This window comes from Siniperca chuatsi, linkage group LG18, assembly GCF_020085105.1.
Source record: "Siniperca chuatsi isolate FFG_IHB_CAS linkage group LG18, ASM2008510v1, whole genome shotgun sequence".
In the NCBI taxonomy this organism is placed as follows: Eukaryota; Metazoa; Chordata; class Actinopteri; order Centrarchiformes; family Sinipercidae; genus Siniperca; species Siniperca chuatsi.
Genome location: NC_058059.1, coordinates 24401339 through 24428608, shown reverse-complemented (window position 1 = coordinate 24428608; position 27270 = coordinate 24401339). Strand labels below are relative to the sequence as shown.

The following is a 27270-nucleotide window of genomic DNA, read 5'->3' as shown; positions in this document are numbered from 1 at the left end:
CACGATGGAAGCTGAGTGTGCATTGTGTTCTATGGACGGTCTACTATTTTCCTTTGGACCTAAATGCCGCATTACTGGTGACGTTGCGGAAGGAAAACAAACATGGCGTCGGGACAGCAATGGGTGTTGGTGGAAATGGTGCAGGCATTTTATGAGGTAAGTTTCTCCTCTCTACAACTCTATCGGATAAAATCATTTTATGACGTTTCCAAGTAGATTCTTCGTACGTTTAGCTACACTTTGATGTTTTAATTTTGTCCTACGCTGTTAATTGTAAACTTCTCAGTCAGGAAGTATCCGTGGCCTAGGGAAGGTGTTTGATACACTCGCAGCCAATCGCCTGTTGTGTGTTAGCTGCTCGCGGTGTTACTGTTCACGTATGGACCAGTCAACGCGAAGAGGCAAAATGACAAGGAAGTTGCCTGATTCTTGAAATTCCTTAGCTTCGTCTGTAACTAGCCACAAAAGTAGAAAATGGGATCGAAACAAATTAATTGTACGAGTTACAGCGTCGAAGCCAAGATTAATAGTGAAGCTGAATGTGTAACGTGATTATTTATGTCTACAAATTGTACTTTGCTGCCTAGTGAGCGTGAAAATTCATGTAACGTTAACGTTACTTAGGCTACTAAGTTACATAATTGTACACGAATACATTTAAGGATGTTTTTGTCCTTAAAAATCTGTACAATTGGTATTTTAGGTAGATGTCCGGTTTTATAGTAAAGGTTCTATAGTTTTAGACCAAACCAGAATGTCGTATAAAGCTGCAGCAGAGAAACTCCCAAACTATGCTGATGGCCTTATGTCACCTGTCTGCTTCATTTATAATAAAGAGATTTAGTAGACACTGTTGTCCAGAACGATTTACAAAACGGTGGCATGACAATCCACTGTCTCTTTATAATGTCTTTTGTCAGTGTCATTTGTTTCTAATTGCTGCAGTTGCTGGGTTTGTGTTACTGAAAAGTGCTGTGGTCTAACTTCAGACCTAACTAAACATACATGCCAGGTGTATGACATTACTAATTTTGGTTTATTGTGACTAAGCTGAAGGTGGGGTTCTATTCTATATGCTTTTAGGACTGCAATAGGAGACGTGCTACATATGTTTGGCATCCTTGTACATGTCCATGGAATTTTGTATAGGATGATGACATGTCTTACTTTCTTACTTTAAAACTCTCAAAAAATGCATTTACTAAAACACCTATTTCCCAGAATTTCCCTCACTATTTAAGTAATGTGTGAGTTATGTATTGTACAGTGTTTGGTTTGGTTTAGTGACAACATTCTACTATATTTAATAAAATTCAACATATTAGACTTTGTCAAGTCCTGAACGTCCTTCTATCATTGTCTCTGGTGTTTTCTCTCAGTCTAACATCAATTAGACTGAGAGAAAACCATGTCCAGACAGACATGTAAAGTCTGACATGAATAAATATTAGAAAACATGAGCTTAAAAACTAGAAAATGTAATAATTTTAAAAAAAATTCAGAGACACCTCAAACATCGAATTATAAAAGGCAGGTTTTATGACATCATTATAGAATGAGACAATGCTGGACAATATACCTGAGGGAATTACTGCAGAATGCGAATGCGCTATGCATTCTTTTTATTTTGCTGGATGTGTAATCTGAAAAGTTAGTTCGTCCAGTCCAAGTGAAGTCTCTGACTGGTCGACTCTCTAATCTAGTGCATTTTGTGTGACAAGAATGCAAAGAAACGATGACAGTTAGTTTTAGACGTGTTCAACTTGAAATTGAATATTGAAGTGGAATGGTTACTTTAATTTCATGATACAATAAACTGTCCCTGCTAAAAGATCAAATGGCAACTGGGGGAAAAAATAAAAGTAAATCTTACAGATGTCAAGCCATGTTGGTTTGGTCAACATGATAAGTTATTAGACATAGATTACCACAATTCAAAGATGGGATTCTAAATATTCTAAATTCTAGTTCAAAATATTTTTATGTAATTTTTGCTCTGGGTTATAGTTATAAAATCGACAGGATTTAACGACACTCCACACCCGTTCACCAATCTGACACCAAAATAATGTTTATATCCCTGTCTTTCTCAGGCTCCTGCTTATCACCTGATTCTGGAGGGGATCCTCATACTGTGGATCATCAGACTTCTGTTCTCCAAAACCTACAAACTGCATGAGACGTATAAACTGACCGAGAAGGTAAACTCAGCACAGTGCAGTGACGAACAAACCGCATTAGTGTTTCTGTGTATGTCACCAAACAGCTGTCATGTGGTTCCATGTTACAGGAAAAGGAGGACCTGATTGAGGAGTGGCAGCCAGAGCCTCTTGTTCCTCCTGTTTTCAAAGACCATCCCTCCCTCAACTATGGTGTTGTCACAGGGTAAAATACACAGGACACCCCTCTGCTTTATTTAGTGATTTTAAATATTGGCTGAAGCCAAATGTCTACAAGGACCAAGGGTCCATCTAAGTGTGCTCACAGACAGCTCACAGAAGTGTTCTCTGTCATCACTCCTGGGCTGCGAGGAGATCAAATGCAATATGAGTTGACCCTGTGATGCAGTATTTATCTGACTAGTTCTGAACAGAATTTTGCAATTTGAGAGCAATATCAAGCCTCACTCTATAAATTAAGTTAATCATTGAAAATAAAATAAAAATAGAAGTCTTAAAATATATTTGATATATATCTTAATTGTGTTGAATGTACTGGTAGTTTTCCATACCTAATATTATTATACATATTGTCAGTGATATAATTGGGGTGGACACAATAATAGATGCACCTGTTAGTATAACACAATACATTTCAACAGCACCGCAAACTACATCCTCCAAAATGACCATTTTAATCAACATCTCTCTAAAACAGGACAAATGTATAACCTTCATGAAGGTAGGATTTATTGCAGAACTGTTGTATAAGACTGCATTAGTTTTTGCTGGGTGTACCTGATAAACTGACAACTGAGTGTAGTCTAAATTCAGTACAAACGCATGCAGCAAAAATCAGTTAAATCCACAGAACTATTTTAGATTCTAGTGCAGATCTCAAAGTTTCCAACAATAAAAATGATGCTGCAGACATGCAGAAGATTTCAATCTTATGAAATGCTGCAGCAATAAAAACATTGACTCTAGGGTTTGAATATTTAACTCGGTGTAAACATGATTTAGCTTCAATGAAAAGCGACAATAACATGATACACAATGTACTGTCAGACACAGTGGAAGAAGATGATTTTAACCTTAAAACAACTTAAGGGGGAAATTAAGGGAAACTGTTAAGGGGTTACACACTTTGCAACCACAAACAAATTTAGACGACATCTGCACAATTACTCTGTCATGATCACGAAATTTTTGTGGACGATTAATTGTCATACAAATAATTGCGATTAATGATTTAATTTTCTTTTTCTGTTCATTTTATGCCACTATTATAGTATGAGCCTAATAATAGTTTAATAATATACATACACCTTATGAAGAAGAAGAGCTGGTCCAAGACACTTAATGTAGAAGGACACTTGTTTTTATTTTCAAAAGTTAATATTCAAGCATCTAAGTATTTTAATGCAAATTATTTAATTAGAAGAGCTAGATGGAAGCTACAAAATTTGTCAAAATGGCCACAATATATAGCTAAAAAGGTTTTACATTGTGTTTTTTTTCTTTTTGTCCATAAAGAGTTTATCCAAAAAATGCGTTTGAGAATAAATAATGATTTAGCAAATACATGACATATCAGCTGCTTGGTCTGATTATATTGCACAACAATTCTAAACTGGGACGGTGTAGTCCCTCATTCGTCCAGGAGTGTTCTATCGTAGAAAAGTTTTCAGTCGTAGTCATCTGGACACTGTTCAATCAAGTTCAATCAGAATTAAGACGAGAGAAGAGTTGGTTTGAACGGGGCGTCAAGGAAGCCATTTTTGTGAAGAAAGAGAACCCCTCTTTGAACAGAAATGGTGGTCTGAGATTTAATCTGCCCAAAGTCTATCAGAGTGTATTATCACCTTGGTCACGCCTATCACATGCTAATCAGGCATGTGATAGGCGTCAGTTTCAGGTGAAACTAGCTATTAACAGATACTCAGGCAGATTCCCTCCTGAGGGCAGGGCTTATGTAACTCAGAGTATCTTAAATTTCCAGTTCCCGTCCAATTTTTTCACAATTGAGAATGACTTCCGGATGGGAGCCGAAACGTCTTGATTCTGAAAACAGTGTCCAGATGACTACGACTGAAACCTTTTCTACAATTCTAAACTGGGTTTAAACATACTGAAATTTATCAGCAAAAGACTGTCTGTAAATGATCAATGATGAAAAAGACCTGTTATTGGCACCAAAAGTAAATGCAATGCGATGTGCGTTTCCATCCACTACCTTTATGCGAATAATAGTAGTTAAGCTCCTTGAGATAAACAACTTGTGGCCCTAATTCTTCACTCAGGTGCCATTAAACCATAGCAGACGCAGGGGGCGCAATGAGATGACGTCATTAAAAGAGCGCCAGTCAAATCACGAATTGAGCAGTTTCCACAAGTACACCTAAATAAGAAATTAAAATAACGTTAGATACCCCCCAGGTAGTCAATAAAGTTCTTACTGTGATTTAGAGACAGTGCACACTTAAAACCTAAGATTCTTTGCCAAGAGATGACAAGACAGTACAAACACAGAGTCACGAGTTACCCTTTAATCAGGTGGGATGTAATATAAGCTTCCATTACAAGGAAGACTCAAAGATACTGGTGTTCTTCCAGGGATCTGCTGTAGCCACTCCTCCAGTTTGGGGGTCACTGCCCCGAGTGCTCTGATGACCACTGTCGCCTTCACCTTCCAAGCCTTCTCCAGCTCTTCTCTGAGCCCTTGGTATTTCTCTAGTTTCTCATGTTCCTTTTTCCTGATGTTGCCATCACTTGGTATTGCCACGTCAACCACAACGGCTTTCCTCTGCTGTTTGTCCACCACCACGATGTCGGGTTGGTTCGCCATTACCGTTCTGTCAGAATCTGGAAGTCCTACAGGATCTTGGCTCGGTCATTCTCTACCACCTTTGGAGGTGTTTCCCACTTTGACCTTGGGGTTTCCAGTCCATACTCCATGCAGATGTTCCTGTACACTATGCCAGCCACTTGGTTATGGCGCTCCATGTATGCTTTCCCTGCCAGCATCTTACACCCTGCAGTTATGTGCTGGGTTGTCTCAGGGGCCTCTTTGCACAGCTTGGGTCTTGTCTGGTGTGGTAGATCTGGGCCTCTATTGTTCTGGTGCTCAGGGCCTGCTCCTGTGCAGCCATGATGAGTGCCTCTGTGCTGTCCTTCAGTCCAGCCCGCTCTAGCCATTGGTAGGATTTCTTGATATCAGCCACTTCAGTTATGTTCCGGTGGTACATCCCATGTAGGGGTTTGTCCTCCTATGATGGTCCCTCCTCCAGCACCTCTTCCTCTGTTAACCATTGCCTGAGACATTCACTGAACACGTCATCTGTTGGGGCCTTATCTTTGATGTACTTGTTGATCTTGGATGCTTCATCCTGGATAGTGGCTCTCACACTCACTAGTCCACAGCCACCTTCCTTATGGCTATCGTACAGTCTCAGGGTGCTGGATTTGGGATGGAACCCTCCATGCATGGTGAGGAGCTTTCGTGTCTTAACGTCTGCGTTCTGTATCTCTTCCTTTGGCTACCTTATTATTCCCGCAGGGTATCTGATCACTGGCAGGGCGTAGCTGTTTATTGCCTGGGCCTTGTTCTTGCCATTGAGCTGACTTCTTAGGACTTGCCTTACTCGTTGGAGGTATTTGGCAGTTGCTGTTTTCCTTGTTACCTCTTCGAGGTTGCGATTTGCTTGTGGTATTCCAAGGTACTTGTAACCATCCTCAATGTCTGCTATTGTTCCTTCTGGGAGTGAGACCCCTTCTGTGTGGACTACCTTCCCTCTCTTCTTCACCATTCGACTGCACTTCTCAAGCCTGAATGACATCAGTCAGAGCTGTAGATCCTGGTGGTGTGGATCAGTGAGTCGATGTCCCGCTCGCTCTTAGCGTATAGCTTGATGTCATCCATGTAGAGGAGGTGACTGATGGTGGCCCCGTTCCTGAGTCGGTATCCATAGCCAGTCTTGTTGATTATTTGGCTGAGGGGGTTCAGACCTATGCAGAACAGCAGTGGGGACAGAGCATCTCCTTGGTGTATGCCACATTTGATGGACACTTGTGCAAGTGGCCTCAAGGGTGGTTTTCCACAGCCTCATCGAGTTTGAGAGCACCTGACTCAGACCTTGTTTGGCCAGGCGACGTCTGAGCCGGCATCTCATATCTTTCATTGTCACTTTCATGCATTGTCATTGCATGAGGTAGGCAGTAGCGTGAAGGGTCTTGCCTAAGGACCCACACTGGATGATGGGTCATTGCTCATTGCGCCCCGAGGGGGATTCGAACCTGAGTCGACCTTTACATGTCATAGCTAACCCTGGAGCCCCATAATGTTCCAAACAGATGTGGTCCCAGTCCAATTGATATATTATAGATACATACTCTAAACTACAACACATGCAACTTCAACATGGATTGACCGATATTCAACCTAACAACGTTATCTAAGAAAGATAAATTAGTTACAAATGAATAATTTACCACTCTGAAATATCTTGCTCCAGTATCTGTTGTGAAGGTGGTTTGGGTTGTTAGAACATGTACAGCTGAACTGAAGCCATATAGTTACCGGCTGAAGCATCTTTGTTTTGGATCACACTACCTTGCTTGTCAGGACCTTACCTACTCTGCTTCTGATTGGCTAGTAGTCCTTACCTAGGTACTGCACATGTGCAACTCCCAACAAAGATCGAATAGAAGTGAGATGCCTCACTTGTTAGCTAAAACGGAGCGTTCGAGACACAGGGTCAAAAGAGGTGCTGCAGTATGAGCAAAAATATGGTGTTTTTTGAAAATTAAACCATGTAAACCTATTCTGGTACAACCCTAAAATTAAATTATGAACCTGAAAATGAGCATAATATGACCACTTTAAAATAACACATTTAGTAGAATGGTGGTATGAGGTAGTTTTCTAGTTGCTTTGCTCTCTAGCTAGAACCCCATTAAACTGACATGGCTGACATTATCGGCTGATTATAGCTTATCACAGATATACAGTGGTGTGAAAAAGTGTTTGCCCCCTTCCTGATTTCTCTTTTTTTTTTTTTTTGCACGTTTGTCACACTTAAATGTTTCAGATCATCAAACAAATTTAAATATTAGTCAAAGATAACACAAGTAAACACAAAATGCAGTTTTTTAAATGAAGGTTGTTGTTATTATTAAGGGAAAACAAAATCCAAACCTACATGGCACTGTGTGAAATAGTGATTGCATCCTAAACCTAATAACTGGTTGGGCCACCCTTAGCAGCAACAACTGCAATCAAGCATTTGCGATAACTTGCAATGAGTCTTTTACAGCGCTGTGGAGGAATTTTGGCCCACTCATCTTTGAAGAATTGTTGTAATTCAGCCAGACTGGAGGGTTTTCGAGCATGAACTGCCTTTTTAAGGTCATGCCACAGCATCTCAATAGGATTCAGGTCAGGACTTTGACTAGGCCACTCCAAAGTCTTCATTTTGTTCTTCTTCAGCCATTCCATTACAAAGTCTGTCCACCAGTGAGCACTTTATTTTCACACTGTAAAATGTCCTGCTCACTACATATCTGGGTTACAATTTTTTAAAGAAACAAATGTTCAAGAACCCCTAACAAAATTGATATCGGACTCAAAAAAATGCGTTGGTTTTGTTCTGAAAATTCATCTCATTCCTCTCCTTCTCATTCACTGTTATCTGCCACCTGTGTTTAAATAGTACTGTTCTCAATGGCCAAATCAACCAAACTAAAAGAGGAAATGGATACTCAGATACTTTCAGACATGCTCGGTGTCTGTGTTTGCCACTTGCTTTTCTTTACAACATTAATCATGCCAGTGTTCCTGCAGGTTATAGCCATCTCACAACAATTTGTGTAATGTGACAAAAAAAAATCTTAACTCATGGTTCACTTAAGTGCTTTTTTGAACTTTTAACCACATCCCATGGGGATTTCTAAGGTCAAGAATGAACTTTCATGTGTTCTTTACATTACTTTATCACTCAGTCATTATGCAATTTCTTTGTGCAGATTTGTTTGAAACTTAACATCACCATGCAACAAAATAATGAAAGCACAATAAAAGTAGTCATGTTGCTCACTGTAATGGATTACCCAACTTTAGCATGTTTCATGTCTCAGTGAGTTGATGTTAAATGGACCCAAAATCAAAATACAAATTTTTCCTCTCACCTTTTAGTGCTATTTATCCATCTAGATTGTTTTGGTGTGAGGTGCCAAGTTTTAGAGATACCGGCCGTAGATTATTATTTTTTTTTAATATAATGGGACTATATGGCACTGCTCTGGTGGTGATCAAAGTGCCAAAAAAATAAATTTGAAAAACTCAACATCAATGTCTCTTTCCAGAAATCATGACCCGGTTACTGAAGATAATCCACAGATTTGTTGAGAGTAGTTTCATGTAGGAACTATTATAGTTTCGATAGTATGTAATTGGACTGAAAATGTACGACAATGGCATGGTCCTTATTTAAAAACTAGATGTTGTTTTGTGTTCTGAACTCTATACACTGTTACAGTGTGTTTTACAATAAGCTAAGCATTTAAACACATTGTTTTCCATTACAGACCTCCCAGCCACAAAATCATAATCAATGGAAAAGAGTGTATTAACTTTGCATCATTTAACTTCCTTGGTCTCCTCGACCATGAGCGGGTTAAGGTCAGTATTTATTATTTAAGCCATTACTACCTGTAATTGTAGTTTTTTCCTTCATTTTGTGTGTGCTTGGAACTTTTGAATAAATAATTTTTCTTCTCCTCATTACAGCAAAAAGCTTTGGCCTCACTGAAGAAATATGGTGTGGGCACATGCGGTCCAAGAGGCTTCTATGGAACATTTGGTGAGTGAAAAATTCTTCTGTGTTTCTTCTATTCTATTTTATATGTTCTTCTATTAACATTCCAATATCTGATATCCAGATAATTCACTAGACTGTAGAAAAACACAGAGACTGAGGTGGGACCAACTGGTAGCAGCCACCAAGGCTGACAGTGATAGACTGAGACCTGTTTAATGCTCTTTAAGTCTTGTCTTGCAATCCAGTGTTTTCCCTACATAGAGCCATCTGTGGTGCACCGCCACAGTTTTACCCACTACAGAATGAGAAATAACATAAATTCATCATGAAATGTTGAATCGATTTGATAAAGTTAAGAAACAGAGATGCTGTCGCAGATATTGGTGAAGAGTGTTTGTTCTGGTGTATTACCACCAATAAAGTCCTGTTATGATCTGTCTGGATTAATTAACAACCTACGATTAATCAGGGTGAGTGTAGTTAACGAGAACGAGAGAGGCATTGTTCTGGACAGTATTTTATCCAGTCCAAAATTACTGCTGGTGGCTGTAATCAACGGCACACTCCCTGCTTAATAGCCTATAAATCCTGTTGGTCACGAAGCCTACAGAACCTCTTACCTGTAGTTCACATTTCAACAGTCCGTTAAGCTCCCAGCCTCAGCTTTTCCGTTTTTTTCTCTTCATATGTACAGACTTCCAATTATGACTGTGTCCTTGGTTTTTATCAAGATAGCCAAAAAACTTTTCCTGTTCCACAATTAAGTGCACAGAGTGCATTAATTCCAACACCAGAAATACTTCCACCTTAAAAACTAAGGTTTCTGTAAAAAGGGACCATAATTATTTTATCATTAATTACATCTTTATTTGTACATTTGCGGTTAATGTACTTTTAAAATTATATCTTATTTGACCCCCTACCGACCTCCACAAATAACCCTCACACCTTGGAGAAACTCTGCTGTGGAATAGTAATTTATGCAAACTCCACTAAGATGTACATTAGAAGCAGATACATTTGCTATTCTTGTAGAAAAAAAATCATTGGCTTTGTATTTGGAATGAAGTTGAGGCTTTTCACCTTAACTGTTGGAACCATCATAAGAGGAATTAACCACATCTTAAAGGCACCTTGTGGAGTTTTCTTGTAAATAAACACAGTTGTGTTTTTTACCAAAACCAACTGTTGAATACATTTCCTTCCTCCATAAAACACTTGCAAAGCCAGTGTTTTTTAAATAGTTTGAAACCTGTGATGTTTACATCCATGTTTGCCAGCTAACAGTCTTTGTCTTCTTTGCATTTCTAGGCAGGAATGTGTATCGCCTCACCAATGTGCATGAAACAGAAACAAAACAGACACCGACTTATAAAACCATTGCTCATAGTGTTACCAGTCAAAAACTCCACAGGATACCTTTAGGGCACAGTGGTTATTATACTATAGTGGTTGGGATAATAATCATATTTAAAATGACTGTCTTTTATTTACACGCAGCATTACATTAAATGCCTTATATCTTCACTGAATCAGGGTAATTTTTGCCTTGCAACAAGCTACTGTATTCTCTGCAAGCCTGAATATGTTCTGTCATAGTAAATGCAAATTAACAGTGAACTCTGGTGTAACTTATTAGTTTCAACTACTTTCTTGTTTCCCTCCCCCAGATGTTCATCTGGAGCTGGAGAGTCGTCTGGCCAAATTCATGAAAACAGAAGAGGCCATCATCTATTCGTATGGCTTTGCAACCATTGCTAGTGCAATCCCTGCCTACTCCAAGAGGGGGGACATCATCTTTGTGTAAGTACTGTCTGTACTAACATGTCTTAAGCAATATTAAACCAGGATTCAGCGATCAGATTTAAAAAAACACCCTATACAATTACTGTCAATCAGGCTTAGTTCTTTAATGGTTCAGTGTAGAAAAACACATCTACCATCTGCAGCCTGCATATGTTTATTTGTAAGCATGACTCGTTGGATTTGTGTTCCATATTTTCATGTTTTTAGTTTTGTGTTGTGTGTTCAGGGATGAAGCGGCTTGCTTCTCCATCCAGAAGGGTCTTCAAGCGTCCCGCAGCTTCATCAAATACTTCAAACACAATGACATGGAGGATTTGGAGAGGCTGCTCAAAGAGCAGGAGCTGGAGGACCAGAAGGTAAGTACAGGGTTGTTAAGTTTGAGAAAATAATTATTGGGGGTGGGTGTCACACTGTGCTTTCATGCTTGTAAGTGTAGCCCAGAATGTTTGAACTGCAAATTGTATTTTTACCTGTTTTTTTTTAATGAATGTTGTATGTCTTACTGTCTTTCTTGTCAACGTCTCATACACTAACATACTTTGTTTCTGTTGCAGAATCCTCGTAAAGCTCGAGTGACCCGGAAGTTCATTGTAGTGGAGGGGCTGTACATCAACACTGCAGACATCTGTCCTCTCCCTGAACTGGTAATTAGAAAACGAATGGACCTCAAAGGTTGCAAATTATTCTCCACACTAAACCTAATCTCCTTGATTTTTAAACTGATTATTCCTCAATAAGAGCTGTCAAGGGCCCCGTGATTTAGTGTATCAACAGTACAATTCTGTCTCATTCCGAAATCATGGACATGAGACCGTTTCAGCCTCAAATTGTTTTACTCAGGTAAAAGAAAGCATTGGTGGACAACAATCATTTTTGGGACTACAGTTCCTATTGTTGCTCAAATATCTTAAGTGTCCTTCAGTCAGTGTAGTACGGGTGTTGTAACCGCAGTTTTCCTTTTTTGTGTGAGAGGTTATGGTTTTTTTAAAAACATATTTCCCACTGGTTGTAATGCTGATTACAGGCAAAACTAAACATGGCTTATTTCCAAATGAAGTGAAGATTCAAGAGGACCCAACATTGCTATGTATGAACATTTACCTTTATGTAACACATTCAAACTGCTATCTAGCTGATCTGAAGAATCCTTTGCCAGTAGCATTTACAAACAGTGGTCTAAAAGTAAGGAACTGCAGTTGTTTTCATGATGTTGACAGCATTGAGCAATGTTGATTTTCTATCTTCCGAACAGTTTGGGCTGGTGACATTAGCAGCCTAATTGATGCAACTAAGCAATCAGCTGGTAAAATCCAAAGCTTGAAATGGCAAAAATGCCTCTCCTTTTTGGAGTAATTCTACACATATTAGACGTCGCCCACACCACATTACTTAATTATGTGTTTGCCACTGTTGCTCCAGCAATTTAGGTAGCCATTACTGTTAATCACAATTACAAAAGCAGCTGCACATGTGAACAACTACGTGTCAGCTTCACAGTCAGCCTTTGCACAATAAGCGGTCAAGATTAAAGATGTACAGCTCATACTATAGATAACAGAGTGTCGATGCCTGAACCGCTGTTGCATTAGTCACAAATGTGGAAAATGTATCTAACATGGCATGATTACTCCAGGGCTGTCATATGTCTAAATGTCTCTGTTCTGTTGCCTATTTATTGTGTTTGTGTAACCTCCCAGGTAAAGCTGAAGTACAAGTACAAGGTGCGGATCTTTCTGGAGGAGAGCATGTCTTTTGGTGTCTTGGGAGAACACGGCCGAGGAGTCACAGAACACTTTGGGGTCAATGTAAGTACACTCAGCTTAAAATAAAGAAATACTGTATATTGGCACAGTAAAAGGCTAAGCAGCTGATTAAAAATTTACTGACTAACACTATTTTGTTTGTTGGGAGCTCTGCTGTAGTCATATCAGTAGCTCAACAGCTACACTCATAAAATTCATAATAAAACAATGTGTGTCAGCTTTTCGACGTTAAAAACAGCGGACACTGAGTAGGTGGTCAGTTCCAACTCACTTCCAAGAACTTCTCATCACTTCAAAAATTAAATTCATTTATTTAACAAATTGTAATAAAAAAATTAACAAATAATGATTACCAGAAGCCGTTATAACTTAGTATCAGTCAAAAAATGTTCCCCACATTTCTCATTAAACATTGTCAACTTATTTGAAGTCCAGTCTCAATAATGTGATTAGTCTGTAAGGTTCAAAATGAAAACTTACTGATGAGATTAGTCCACCCAAAGAAACAAAACATTTTCAAGTTCATCAAACTACCACGTGTGGCAGCGTGTATGCTAAGAGTGCGCCGATCAGGATTTTTGGGGCCGATTACCAATCGCTGGGTCTATTTAAAGCCTTCTATTTATTGTGTAGCATTATTTATTTATTTATTTATTTATTTATTTATTTAACTATTCTTAACAACATTGTATATTAAGAATTAAAATTCAGAGATGAGAAAGTATCATGATTTGACAGCTGTTTATTGGCAGGCAACATATTCCACTCTCTCTCTTAGAGACACAGCTTAAACCATAGCAGCCTACGCTTGGTTATTGAGAGCAGCTTAGAACTTAACAAATAGTGTTTCCCACAGAATGACACAGTGTAACTGTGGCGTGGAGGGGGATATATTTCTATCTCTACTAGGTTATTTCTTATTTCTACTTAAATCTCCACCTTATTTTAGTGTTTACTCATAAACTACTTTTCAGTGTTGCTTTACCTGGTCCGTGCTTGTAAAATATCCACTGTGTGGAATCCAGGCCGCTGCGTTAAGGACTCAGCCTTGAAACATGGTACGCACTCTACCAGGTGAACTACCGGTGTGCCCCTGACGCAGCTTTTCCAAAACAAATCAGCGATGTATTGCACTTGCTTCCATCTTCTGTGGATTTACAAGTCCTCCTCCTTGAATACACTGGGTGGTAGTATTGAGCCCCTTTCACACTGAACAAAAAACCCATTAACGCCCAATAACATCTGGCTTTTGTCTTCAGTGGGAAAAGGTACAATCATCATTCATTCCCGGGTCAAATTACGGGTATTTATCGGCTCCAGCTCCGATCAGCAGTGATGGAAACATGACACCTGGGTGGACACACAGTTTTTGGCGTGATGCTATGATGTGCGTTGAAGTTCTGGACATTGGCGCTTAAATAGCCAGGAACATTATTTATTGTTTTTTACAGTCTATGGGAACATTGTGCAACAGCGTTTTTGTTCTTCTTATGATGCAAGATGCAACACTGGCAAGACAGCAAGGTGAGAGAGCTTCTCCTGATTTGAGGGGAAGAGGAAATAACAGTTACTGGCACAGTGAGAAACGTGTGATGTGCATGTAATAAACAAATTAAAGGCGCAGAAGAACAGAGGTGAAATGGGATGAGTGGATTGGCCGTTCTATGAGCTCTGCACTAGCCAGCCCTGTTAGGCTCTTTAGCGTCTAGTTCTTCAGTGGTGGTCTCGTCGTCTTCATGTTCTCCCAGCTTGACTGTGGAGGAAGATTGCGAAATAGAACGGGACACCGAAGGTAACGTAAGAGCGGAGGTTACGCAGGGTCTGGAGGCAGATGACGGTACGGAGGGTCTGATCGAGGATGAATCAGCTGAGGAAGATGGACCAGAGACCACCAGGACACAGCCTTCACAATCAAGCGGTAAGTTAAACTACTTTATTCTTTTTTTGTTTTAAGTAAAGGCCCCAAACATGCCTGTTTCTGTGTGTAACTCATTCCATTGAGGGCCTAGTGTATGCCTGTGATGTGGTTACAATGAGTAAAGTGTAACAAGACTGAGCTAGCAAGCTAATTTTAGTATTTAAGTATTAAGAAACTTTTTTCCCCCAATGTCTTTGCTAGCTGTGGTTTAACCAGCAAACCAAACTCTGGACCACTCGAGGGCTCAGTGTATGCAGCTTGTTGTTGCAACCATACCTTGCACCAGCTGGATTTTACTTTGTTGAAGTTGGGAGTGAGATCAGCTGCTGTATGGAATGGTTTAAACAAAAGCATGCATGCACTCGGTCCATGCTGATATGAGTTTGAGACCCCTGGTGTACACAAAGGCAACTTGCCTGCCCCGGTTTGTTGTTGTGAGTCGTCTTGATTGATTTATTTATTTTATAATTATTATTAGGCTACAGTGTTCTGGTCAGAAAACTGAGAGGACGAGGATGGAACACGCTTCTGCTGCAATAACTACCGCCATGGCAGAGCTGAAGGAGATGGACAGAGCTACAGCGGCACACAATGATGCACATGTAACCGGGCTCAGCTCTTGTTTACTATAGTAGACACTGGGTGGTACAGATGCCTGTATCACTACATCTAAATCAGTGACCACATGGGCTAACACGAGACTGTAGATTCATTCACAGGAGAAATGAGTATTAAGTAGCAAGTGTAAAGAAGACACATAGACCAACAGGTACGGTTTTTAAAAAAGTTGTCAATGCATTGACTGTTTGTATGAAGAGAAGAAAACAAAAATAAACATATAATAACCGTAAACAATGTATTGCTTCTCTTTTTGAATGGATTCACTCACAGTGTATAACCAAACAACACTTACAAACAATGGTTAGTAGTCACTTAGTTATGGATCAAATTAAAATCTAAGTTTATCCAATATTGGCATTTATCCCAGGGTTAGGCTACCAAACAAGACTTATTCACACACTATGCTTTTTATGACCCTTTGTATATTAGCAACACACCTTTTAACATCAGTGTATCAAAACACCTTTGAACTTATCAAAAAATACCTGGAATAGTTTCAATTCCCAAATATCTATCAACAGATAAATAAAATTAACTTCAACACAATAAACAATGACTATAGTAATGAACTGTTTGAATTTTTGAAGTGGGAATGAAAATAGATCTTTTCTGTGTGGATTGTGCACCAATTTTACACCAATATGGCTATGCAAAGGTACTCAGAAGGCTAATTTCTTAAACATATAACTTTATTAAGGAATATTGTTAAATATACATTTAACCAATTCTAGAAATGTACACTGAGAAAATAAAGAATAAATAAAAATAAAATAAATAGTAAGAATAAAATAAATAGCTAAATAACATCAGCACTGTTCAGTATGTCAGTTGCTGAAGTAGCAGAAAATGCCATGGAAATACTCAAGTAAAGTACAAGTACCTCTGAACTGTTCTTAAGTACAGTACTAAATGTACTTAGTTACATTCCACCACTGCTCTCTACTAAACCACATATTCTCTACTCTATCAAGCTATGAGATTCATGCTACAGCTTTGTTCTGATTCTGAACCATTATTTCAATCGATTGAACTCCAATCAGAAACACTTTTTTCTTGCTTATCTAAACATGTCATCTGTAGCAATATTTCACTGTTAATGTGAACTGTCACAAACATTAACTCTGCTGCCGAGTCAAGAGATAAACAGCGCCTCTGCTATTAACGTTCAGGGGAAACGTTCAACGTATCCGGTCCACAGTTCCCAGCATGCACTGCTTAGTGCTGAAAGCAGTTTAAGTTAGCTGCCTTATGTTCCAAAATGCAAATGTTACTTTTAGTGTTTGTAATGTGTCTGTTCAGAACATGGTGGTTTATGTTGGTAGTTTTCATTTTTATGCTGGTTAACAGTTTTAACCATTAGTGAGCTGTTACATTACCAGCTGTATTTTATTGGTCTTATTGGGGTGCTCTTGAGAGCTGCTTCTTCTTTCTCGTGTTACATTGCTTGTCACTATAGTGACAGTGCACTCTGCTGGATAAATGTTGTAGTGACACCAATATATTTACTCAGGTATTTCTTACTGCCTAATATAGGAAAAGAAAACCGTTTTCTATTGGCTCATATTGGATATCGTACACGCCGATACAGATATATCTGCGATGGGCCAAAATGACCAATAAATTGGTTGGGCTCAGTCCTACCAGTGTTTCAGATGAAAACAGTTCAGATCTTTCAGCATCATCCCATCAATTAGCTTGGCTCGCCAAAACTGCTGAACTGCTAACTATATCAACTGAATCACTTCAGTTGATATAGTTAATTCACTTTGCATTGAAACTCTTATGTGTTGCCAAGAAGCAAACAAAGACACTCCAAACTTTGATTGAGCATGCATGCGTTTCATTCATTGCAATCCATTGTAAGCGTGGCGGCTCGACTTAAATTTGCCAGCTTTTCGACGTTAAAAACCGCAGGCACTGAATAAGTGGTCAGTTCCAACTCACTTCCAAGAACTTCTCATCACTTCAAAAATTAAATTCATTTATTTAACAAACTCAAAAATGTTCCAAACATTGTTCTAAATTAACTTCATAAAGAAATGAAAACAAAAATCCATTCATGTCATAAAAAGTCAAATTGTGGTCAAAACACTATCTCAACCACGGCTTCAGTTGCCCAACATTTTTACTGAAAGACGGTGTAGTCCCTCATTCGTCCAGGAGTGTTCAATCGTAGAAAAGGTTTCAGTCGTAGTCATCTGGACACTGTTTTCAGAATCAAGACGTTTCAGCTCCCATCCGGAAGTCATTCTCAATTGTGAAAATGGTCTGAGAACTCAAGCTACTCTGTGATGCTTAAGCCCTGCCCTCAGGGAGGACTCTTCCTGAGAGTCTGCTGTTTACCCTGCCTAGTTTCACCTGAAACTGACCTTCTTTTGTTTTCATGATGGCCCAGTAATTAGGCCTATTGTTTTCTGGCTGCACCTCCGTCATCACTGTTAAGTACCTGATTAGCATATGATTGGCTTGACCATGGTGTTAATACACTGTGGTAAACCGTTGGCAAGTTGAATCTCAGACCACCATTTCTGTTCAAAGAGGGGTTTTCTTTTTTCACAAAAATGGCTTCTTTGACTCCTCTTTCGAACCAACGCTTCTCTCTACTTAGAATCTTCAGCTCACTGTCTTCAAATGTGTGGTTTGTAGCTTTTAGATGCAAATGCACATTTTTACTGAAACCACACCCACATTACCTGCATCAAATAGCTAACGGTGGGGCGGTGCATGACATGCGCGCTAAGTCTCTATAATATAAGAAACAAATGCAACCCAAAGTTATAAAACAAATTCATATCAATATTAATTTGAATACCAAAATATATGCTCATAATATTTATCAAAAAGCAAAGCCAAAACATTTCTTTTAAAGGCTACAATACAATATGTTTATCCCAGTGTCTTTGTCTTATGTTATTAACTTCCCTTTTTGTTAATGCTAGGCTCTAAGCCTCATGCCTACACCTGTCTGCCTTCCTCTGGTGTGCAGCAACATGTGTGCTGATAAAAAATAGTTGAATTCATTGTTTTCAATAATGACTTATTGTAAGAATGTTACTAATATATTTGATTTGATAAACTTTTCCAATAAACAAAGAGATGACACAAATGGCATTTGGATCCAGAGTATGCTTGGTCAGTCTCTCAAATTTGAAAACATTTTGGGCATATTTGTTTCCATTGTGTATATGTGTCTCATGTGTAACATGGTACCATTTCTGCACCATGCAGATAGATGACATTGACCTGATCAGTGCTAACATGGAGAACGCTATTGCCTCCATCGGAGGCTTCTGCTGCGGACGCTCCTTTGTCATCGACCACCAGGTAAATACAACAAGAGAACTGATACATGTTAAATAAATGACTAAAGTTGTCTGCTCTGTCTGCAAGGGTTGAGCAAAGTTTCGATTAAATTGGTAATCAAGCTAATGCATGTATGGCTGCCCACATAAAGCTTTGACACATAGTCTGAGAGATTATATCCACAAATGTAACTAATGACATTAGTTAGGCTCCTTCCCATTTAGGTGAGCCAGTAAGCCATGCCACAAGTCAGTATGTCCACTATAAGAAAGTCTATTGCAGTACTGCATGTTTAAGATAATCTTGATCTTTTGCTGGTTTTTACTGGCTTGTTTGTTAATTTATTGCAGTCAGTTGTTGACAATTATCACAAGTTATTGTGAGTAGATGCGATCTTCACGGTATAAATATGTTATTGTTCAGTAGCCCTAATGTGCGTAAATTATGCTACTACTCATCATAATGGTTTGTTCCCCAGCTGGTTTTCTAAAATAGTGCATGGACTGTTTTTCTGCATGGACATCTATAATTATTGCACATATTTTTTTGTGGATTCCTAATATTTTCCCTTGATGGCATCTAGATTTTTGGTCTATTACTTTTAATATGGTACAACAATAAACTAGTCTTATTGAGGGGACCTTTTAAGAAGTATCCAAAAACAGAGTTATAGGGGTGTGAACAGTTTACAGCAGACAACAATCTGTAAACCTGTAAAGAATGTTAACATCCTGGTCCAAACCTCAGTCCAGTCCACTTCAGAATAGCTGTTCACTGAGACTCCCTATGAAACTGGACAAATAAAATAAAACTTGTCCACATGGACTGTAACTGGTGCTGTAAACGGTGCTTCTACTAAATATTGTCTTGAAGGGGGTGAAATCAAATGCAGTCAGTTATTTTCTATTTGCTACTTTTAATTTTGGCCAATTTATAGGCATTGGTTTTTACTTTTTACATTTACACCAGTGTGACCAGTGTCAAAATACTAATCCTACTGACATCCACATCTCCTGTGTTTTGTAGCGTCTGTCAGGCCAGGGCTACTGTTTCTCTGCCTCCCTGCCTCCCATGTTGGCTGCTGCTGCCATCGAGGCCCTCAACATCATGGAGGAGGATCCAGGTACAGGCTCTGTCTTTAACTGCTTTCTCCTCTATGCATCTTTCCATCTTGGGGCCATTTTATTTACCTCAACTGTAGAGAGGTATTAATTTGAGTAAGTGCTTTCCTTTTCTAATTCCCGCTGATTAGAAATTTATTTTAGTAAGAAACAGTTTGGTTTTCAGATCTGTTCCCACTCCTCCATCTATCTTCATCTGTTTTGCAGATATTTTCACTGTCCTGAGGGAAAAGTGCAAACTTGTTTGCAAGGCTTTACAGGGGTAAGTTTATCTATACTAGGATGTCTTTTTTCTGTGATTACAGTCTGTCAGTGTTGGTTGAATAAAGACATCTATTTATGTGTGAATTTATCTAAAAGTTTAAATTTGACTGCTGCTGGTGAAACTGACTAAGGGGGATATTTATGTGCAAAATATGGACCACACCTGATTTATCACCACAGACTGACCACTGCAGGAAACTGTGTCTGAAATAATAGTCTGTAAAAATTGTCTGGGGGAAAAAAAGCAGGTGCAAAATATATAGTGCTGCATATAACAACAAATTAAAAGATGCTTTACAAAGTTACTTTACAGCAGCTCTCTGTTCTGCACAACACAAGGCAAAAGAGCAGCAGCTGATTTCACCTTTCTGTTTTTCTCAGTGGCCTCCTGCTTATTTTTTCTGACTGTTGATGACTCACAGCAGCTCCAGTCCAGTGTTTTATGATCGAAGCAGACAATGATGCTTATTAAATAGGCCTGTTAATTACTTTTTTGTGCTGATAACATTAGGCTTTAGAATAATTCCTCACATGCGGGTTACCTCTTGTGGGATGAATACTCAGTTACAGTTCCAGAAGTGTTTTCTCTTCAACCAATAGTCCTAGCAGAAAAACTCATCCGTCCGTATTATGCATACTTAAACAAACAAAAACCTCTGTTCTTTGATCAAAAAGTTATTTGTATACAAGGAGAACAGTACAGGAGAAAGAGCACATCCTTGAGGAGCACATGTACTAAAAGTAAGCAAGTCAGGCTTTGTTCCACTGACACAGACTCTGTGGAGCAAGAGAGGACGTCATTGTAACTCTCCACTAGCTTCTCTGCTGCAGCATCATTATTTGGACCAGGCACATAAATGAACCTCCACACAGGTTACAGCCCCCCAGTGAAGCTCATTGCTGGCAGGAGAAAATGAAAGCAGGTGGCAGCTGCCAGTGTATCAGAGGAAACACATGACTGTCCACATCATATCCAGGCCAGCAGAGGGAGTTAGCAGGGACAAGGATACAAAGCATTTTACAATCGAAATGATCTTTGAAGTTTCAGTCTTGCTTTTCCCAGTATGTTGTGATTTTTGTTTGACCTGATTATCCACGTATGACAGAACTCCAGGTCTGAAGTTAGTAGGAGTATCGTTTGCACCGGCTCTTCACTTACAGCTGGAGAGATGTTCAGGCTCCAGAGACTCTGACATGCAGCTGCTCCGCACCATTGTAGATTATGTAAGTCTTCTCTGTTTCAGCTGATTGCATCACTCCCAGTAATTTTTTAATTTCTAGTCCGAAACCTCTATTTTGTTAAAACATACACAGAAGTTCCAAACAATATCAAGATGAAACTCTTTTTTGACAAGGCTCCTCATAACAATTTCAGCTTTGTCAAAGTTTTAGTGTCTCATAGTAGGTTTCATGTTTTCTGTATCAGTGTTTGGAAAGACAAGTGGCCCTGACCCTTGCTCGTTACCTGGAGAAAGAGGAGCGTTTCCTCCCCCCACCCAGGTAAGGGCCTCTACCTTACTGTGCAGTTGATACAGTGTATCAAAATAAATAATTGTCTTGAGTCTCTTCTTGTACTTTCTTACATATGTGTCCCGCTTTCCCACTGTACAATACTAATTCTAACCCCTCACAGCTGTCTTACACACGATCTTTATTCAATCTATTATATGACTTCTAAAAACAATTGGCTGCACCAGTAATGATTAGGCTGTGTTGTAGTAAATAAGAGAAATATACACTTACCCTTTATCAACAAATACCATGTGCAGAGCCAAACCAATGATGAATGTATCCACTAACACGTGTTGTGTGTGTATCAAAGCCTGATATATCTTATTAGCCTGTACCATAGAGCTCCATGGTTGTCCGAAACTGTTAAAAACACATCAATGAGCCACATCGTTGCATGGGCTAACATGTTCCTTTATTAGCATGAACACACACACACTGTAGTTTATTTTGACCTCTCAAAGTATTGAGAGACAGACTAACACATTGTTGGTTTTGGTCTTTTCAGGGAATTTTATGACAATAAGAAAAATAGAGCATGACACGATACTTATTCTTATTAAAGTATTCTGTGTTCATTGTCAACCGACCCTATTTACATCCACTGGAAAAGTGAAAGGGCAGAGAAGATATGTGGGAAGAGATGGTGGTAATTCTCCAGTAAAAGAATAAATGAATAAAACATGAGCGCAAAGACCAGCCTTATTCAACTCTTGCAAAAGCTTCATACTTATACAGGGTTAATGCAGAACATGTAAAGTTCAGTGAAATTTTTACTATGGAAATGAGTGTCAGAATTTTTAAGTGGCATCATTTGTGTAGATGACGTTAGCCTTGACACTGCTCCACTTGTGTGTCCTCAGTATCAGAGTGGTGGTCACCATTGAACAGACGGAGGAGGACATCCAGAAGGCCGTGTCTTGTATCAAAGAGGCAGCTTCAGCTGTCCTTAAATGACAATCTAGTGTTTTTCACTGCTGAAACTAAGCAGACATCACTGGAGCTTTAGCAGGAGTCCACTCAGTGGACTGGGTAGGACACCACTGTGAGGGGAACACTCCCGACCACACACTTTCATCCACATCCCTGCACACTGAACGTGTCATGAGGATCTTTTCTGATAAATACACATATCTCCTAGCCTTGCTTTTGTTTGTTACTTAATAATTCTTTGCCTTTGGTCTAATTTATCATGTGTCATAATCATACTACATGTACTACGTGTTGTATATTGTTATGAATGTAAGTGTGGGCATTCAGCAGGACTGTGAACAATAATGGCCCCAGGCCACTAATAAAGAAAAACTGCTGCAGTGAGAACTAGACCTGAACTCCACAGACCAAATGACTTGTTGCTTTTCATGTACTGACCAAAGAGGATACATTGTGCTCATTGTTTTATTTAGTATGTCTGCAGAGTACTAGCACATGAACTGTACACAATGGTTGTGAGTTTATATGCCACTGGTAATTTTACCACAGACACTGAGTTTTACACCTGGATTTTTTGTTCTTTGTTTTTCAGTCGATGTTACTGCTCTTTTGTTAGAGGTCATTGCATTTCTGACCACTTTACTTTCATGAAATGTAAATATCTAAATAAATCTGATTTAACTTGAGTAGTTAAAGTGAGTGTTGTTTTTTTTTGTGTGTGGATTGATCATGTATTTGTTTTAGGTTAAGACGATTTGAAGTTTTTAGCTCTAAAACCATTTCATATTTTGACAAGACCACCAACCAAAAACCCAACAGGATTTTTATTTTTTTTCCCACAACGTGACCTGGGTAGTGACCTGAGTTCAAACAGATACAAATATATAAGCAGAAATATTCTGGGTTTCCTATTTGCAGACCAGTGTCTTTTTACACTCAAGTAGCAAATTACAAAATGTGCTGCTAAGGTCCCCACAGGTTTCTGCTTTAATGCTGATTACAGCAATATAATACAAAGTGTCTACAGTGCTCCATTCAATATGAACTACACATATCTGCAAGGACAACGCGCTAATTAAAGGGTTACTCCAGTAATTTAGTATTCCACTTCCATAAAGTTGGGGGACTAACAAGAGACGGGGGGAAAAACAAAACAGATCAAACTTGATGCAGCAGAGGTTGCAACATCCTGACTTTTAACTTCTAGTATTGGTCCAAAAACACTGGATCCTACGTCTCCCATAATGCTATATAAAGCATATTTTCATTGGCCCTTCCTTGTCTTGTAAATTGCTGTGTCCCAAATTATCACTAATTCTAAGCAGGTTTTGAGGATGTAGTGTGTTTACACTGGAAAACCAGAAAGTATGCATACTAAATATTTTTGAGTGAGTTTTGTTGATGCACACTATTCTCCCACAATGCAAAAAGGAAATGGAAGACCTGCTCACAGCTGGAAAATAAATACACTGGTTTTATTGTTTGTTTATTTCCAAAACAAATTCTGTAAATTGTTTCACAGTGATTAAACAGCTCTGGAAAGATCTAGGAAAACATAGAAGTGAGTATTGCATTCTAGATATAATATTTTGATGTCTATTTGTGAAATGTAATTGGATGTGACGTTCCATAATTGCAGTTTGATTGACATCCAACTAACATTTCCTGTTAGTATAAAATGGTTAAGTAGCCTGTGTTGATTTTTGGTATACCAACTGCTAAAACAGTATACTATGATGATGTATGTATGGATTTGGGACACAGCATAAGTCTTTTAAACCTCACACCTCGAGTTTGTAACACAGGCTTTTCTCAGATGAAGCTCCTCCAGAGCCACAGAAGACATTATACAACTGTTCATCATTACCAGTAAACTGATCTTAACGTGTAAAATCTGTAGAGTTCTGCTTTAAGTAAAAGTACGGGCATATTATCAACAAGATGTTCTTACGTATCAAAAGTAAAAGTCTTCATTATGCAGCAGAAATGCCCCTTTCAGTGTAAGTAACAAAAAATAGAAATACTCAAGTAAAGTACAGTCCTTCAGCATGACTAAGTCATCAACTTAATTTTGTAATCTTTAACTTTGAGAGTATACAGCTGCAGAGATGACTGAGTTTTTCGTAAATACAGAACTTCCAGAAAGTGAGTGTGTGGATTTGTTTTATGAGAGGAAGAAATCCAAAGAGTTTCCCTTCGGGGATCAGTGAAGTATTTCTGATTCTGAAATGGTCAAGAGTTAATTTAGTAAATTTAGAGATTAGGGAACTAATTTCCACAAAAGGCACAAACTAATATATCAAATGTCAAATGTAATATAAATATATCTTGAACAGGAACTTGAACAGTAAGATTTAAAGGCATCTGATGCCATTTACACCATGTATATTACATTTGAGATGCCTTTAGATTAAGTCACTCAACCTCTATAACCATAGGCCCATGTGTCTTATGTGCCAACTGAGATGTTTGACCTGATGGCAGACACAGAACAACATTTCTGCTCTGTGAGTTTCAAGTCTGATTGGAGGATATCAGAACCCTGATTGGCCTAAAGTCAGATGTAAAATCAAATACAAATACAGGAACAAAACTGCTAATAGGATTTCTTTAGACTAAATAGGTTTACAACCGACTAAATGTACGCCATTTAGGCAACAACAAATAAAACATTCAAGTTTTGTAGTAGGCTGGCTGTTCAGCTACCTTCGTTCCGTCTCTAGATGGGGCCCTCTACAAAAACGTTACCGCACTTCTGTGTGTGCGTGTAAGTACGCGCGTGCGTCCGCTTCAGTTTTCCAAGCTAGTTCTTTTTTTTTTTCCAGCGCGAGGACAGAAGCCACTTTGGGATCAATACAGCTCTGAAGAAGCCGCGCGGCTCCCAACGTCTCTGCCGGACTGTACACGGGATGAACGCGGGTTTGTTTTCCTCTCCGAACCCGCATCTGTCCCGCACCTTCATGTCTGACTCTTCAGCGACCTGGAAAGTGCGCTCTCTCTCCGGGCCTGGCTGCTGACTTGGAAATCAAAAAAGAAGAGAAGATCCAGAAGAAGAAGCTCAGCTACTAAAACTGGATGAAACTATCTTCCGTCTTATTTTCCCGCACACTTTTGGGAGTGAAAACTGACGCTATGACCTCCCTGAAGAGTTTGCTCTGGATGCTTTTCTTGTTTCCAAATCTGAGATGTGACGGTAAGTCTCTTTCATACTGCGAGCTTCTAAAAGACAGAATTCCGGATTAAGAAGAAGTTATGCACAGCACAACATGTAGCCCAGTCAATAAGCAATAAACTGATATATGGTGAAGTTACTGCAAATTCTGCATCACCTTCCTTCACATTCTGTGAAACTTGAAAAAGAGAAGTCCCCGTGTTTTCTTCGTGCGCTGAGTTGATCTTACACAATAGATGGAGCTTTTTCTCTGGACTTTTTCTTGTTGCAGTTAAAGTAAAAAGTTCACAGAGTTGTATCAGATCCATTGTCTTGCTTGGAGCTGGAGATTTCATGCTTTTCACCAAGACATGGCATCCCTTACAACAGCGTAAATACCTTAAAACTCTGAGTCACACACACTTTAATATAAAAGGCAGCTCCCTTAATTAAGTGTTTAAAACTTTTGAGCATTTATTTAAGAACCGACGGTTGTATTTTGTAGTTGTCTTGTTTGCCCCCTAACAGTAGGCTATTTGTTTCGTGCACATTTCACCTTAATGTTGAAAATGCTTATGATGGTTTTAAGGGGAAAGGGGTGTGTGTGTGGGGGGGGGGGCTCTCTCCCCTATACGTTTCTGTGATCACTTAAACTCTTTGTCCTCTTTCAGCTTGTTGACATGTGTTCCTTGCAGCTCCTAGTCTTCATAAAAAAGGTGCTTGTTTCAGACTCAAAGGGCCACTGTGTCGTTGTCATGTTAATTGAATGCATAGCTCAAGGTGATCTTGCGTCTTTTGTCAGTCATGCTAATTCATTTACTCCCCCTGCGGGGGTGAGAACTGTGGAGATTTCCTGTTTTCAGCGCTGGCTCTGAGGACTTACCATTTGGTATGGAGTGAAAGGGGAGCGGGAGGTGGGGGGCAGGGGGCTAAATGATTAGCACCCCCACCCTCCCCCTTTTCCCCTTCTTGGCTCTGCAAGCAGCATGAATTTCTATTATGACCTCACTGAGGACTGAAGAAGCAGTGCAGAGGAAAAGAAATAAGACAAGGTGAACACAATGAGGTTCATCTTCTAAATAACTGCTTGTAGGACATTCTAGTGTATATTCATGTTTTAGCACCAGCGCCCAAAAGTCTAAGGGCTGGTCAATATGGTTGAAACCAATTTCAGAAGAAGTACTTTATTTATCCCTCTATGGGGAATTCAATTTTTTTTTTATCACAAAATTAAGTGTTGTTTTCCAAATTGGAAAACATTGTTATTAATGAATGTCATACTTTCATGCTTACAAGAAATGCATGTGAAATTAATGTTTTCACATGTATGAATGTATTTCATACATGTATGAAAATCACACATGCTGATATCACTAATGTACAAATCTCAATATGTGAATTTATAAAACGCTGTTACATGTGCTATTAAATGTGAAATTTTTGTTTTAACATTGGAGGTTCCACATGTCACATAAATAGGCTACCTGAAAATCACATGAACATATGACATGTGAGCAATAATTTTGAATGATCGCCCATTTCTTATAGCATACCATATGGTTTTGGTGTTTTAACTTGGTTTTCCTGCCTTTAAGGCAGCCATGGGCTTCCATTCGTTGAACTATAAAAATCAACCTGTAAAACCTTGATACATGGTTGAGTAAAGTCATCCATAGCAGCAAACATATTGTCTGCTTGTATTGTTTCAAGTCTCTATTCAATTCAGTTCAATTTTATGTATATACACCAATTCATAACAGAAGTTATCTCATTGCACTTTCATATAGAGCAGTTCTAGACTGTACTCTTTATAATATAATTTACAGAGACCCAACAAATCCCACCATGAGCAAGCACTTGGTAATAGTGGCAAGGAAAAACTTCCTTTTAACAGGCAGAAACCT

The 27270-nt window shown here is 39.0% G+C and overlaps 2 protein-coding genes and 1 long non-coding RNA gene across 6 annotated transcripts in view; 2 read left to right on the top strand and 1 right to left on the bottom strand.

The window, feature by feature from the left end:
- sptlc1 (serine palmitoyltransferase, long chain base subunit 1) lies at positions 1-22901 on the top strand. Of its 3 annotated transcripts, XM_044173362.1 has the most exons (15): positions 1-156; positions 2094-2201; positions 2291-2385; positions 8745-8838; positions 8947-9019; positions 10648-10780; positions 11010-11139; positions 11338-11427; positions 12481-12588; positions 18314-18409; positions 19415-19511; positions 19717-19771; positions 20880-20997; positions 21200-21273; positions 22146-22901. In XM_044173362.1, the coding sequence occupies exons 1-15, from the start codon at positions 103-105 to the stop codon at positions 22237-22239; spliced, it is 1419 nt and encodes a 472-aa protein (XP_044029297.1). In that variant the 5' UTR covers positions 1-102; the 3' UTR covers positions 22240-22901. The 3 variants fall into 3 exon arrangements, 2 of the variants coding, with proteins under 2 accessions (XP_044029297.1, XP_044029298.1); XR_006375424.1 differs by lacking the exons at positions 18314-18409; positions 19415-19511; positions 19717-19771; ... (1 more) ...; positions 21200-21273; positions 22146-22901 and adding exons at positions 14295-14464; positions 14943-17274; XM_044173363.1 differs by lacking the exons at positions 18314-18409; positions 19415-19511; positions 19717-19771; ... (1 more) ...; positions 21200-21273; positions 22146-22901 and adding an exon at positions 14295-17274.
- On the bottom strand, positions 22638-27031 carry LOC122865234. Its single transcript, XR_006375425.1, has 2 exons — positions 25545-27031; positions 22638-25434 (listed from the first exon to the last, which is right to left on the bottom strand). It is a non-coding gene; the product is annotated as an uncharacterized LOC122865234 (long non-coding RNA).
- The window catches only part of ror2 (receptor tyrosine kinase-like orphan receptor 2), a 79106-nt gene continuing 74917 nt past the window's right edge, over positions 23082-27270 (top strand). Inside the window, exon 1 of one of the 2 annotated variants that reach the window (XM_044173361.1) lies at positions 23082-25408. In XM_044173361.1, coding sequence (XP_044029296.1) covers positions 25291-25408 — 118 coding nt within the window. In that variant the 5' untranslated portion in view covers positions 23082-25290. The remainder of the gene's footprint in view (positions 25409-27270) is intronic. The other variant, XM_044173360.1, reaches the window with a different exon arrangement.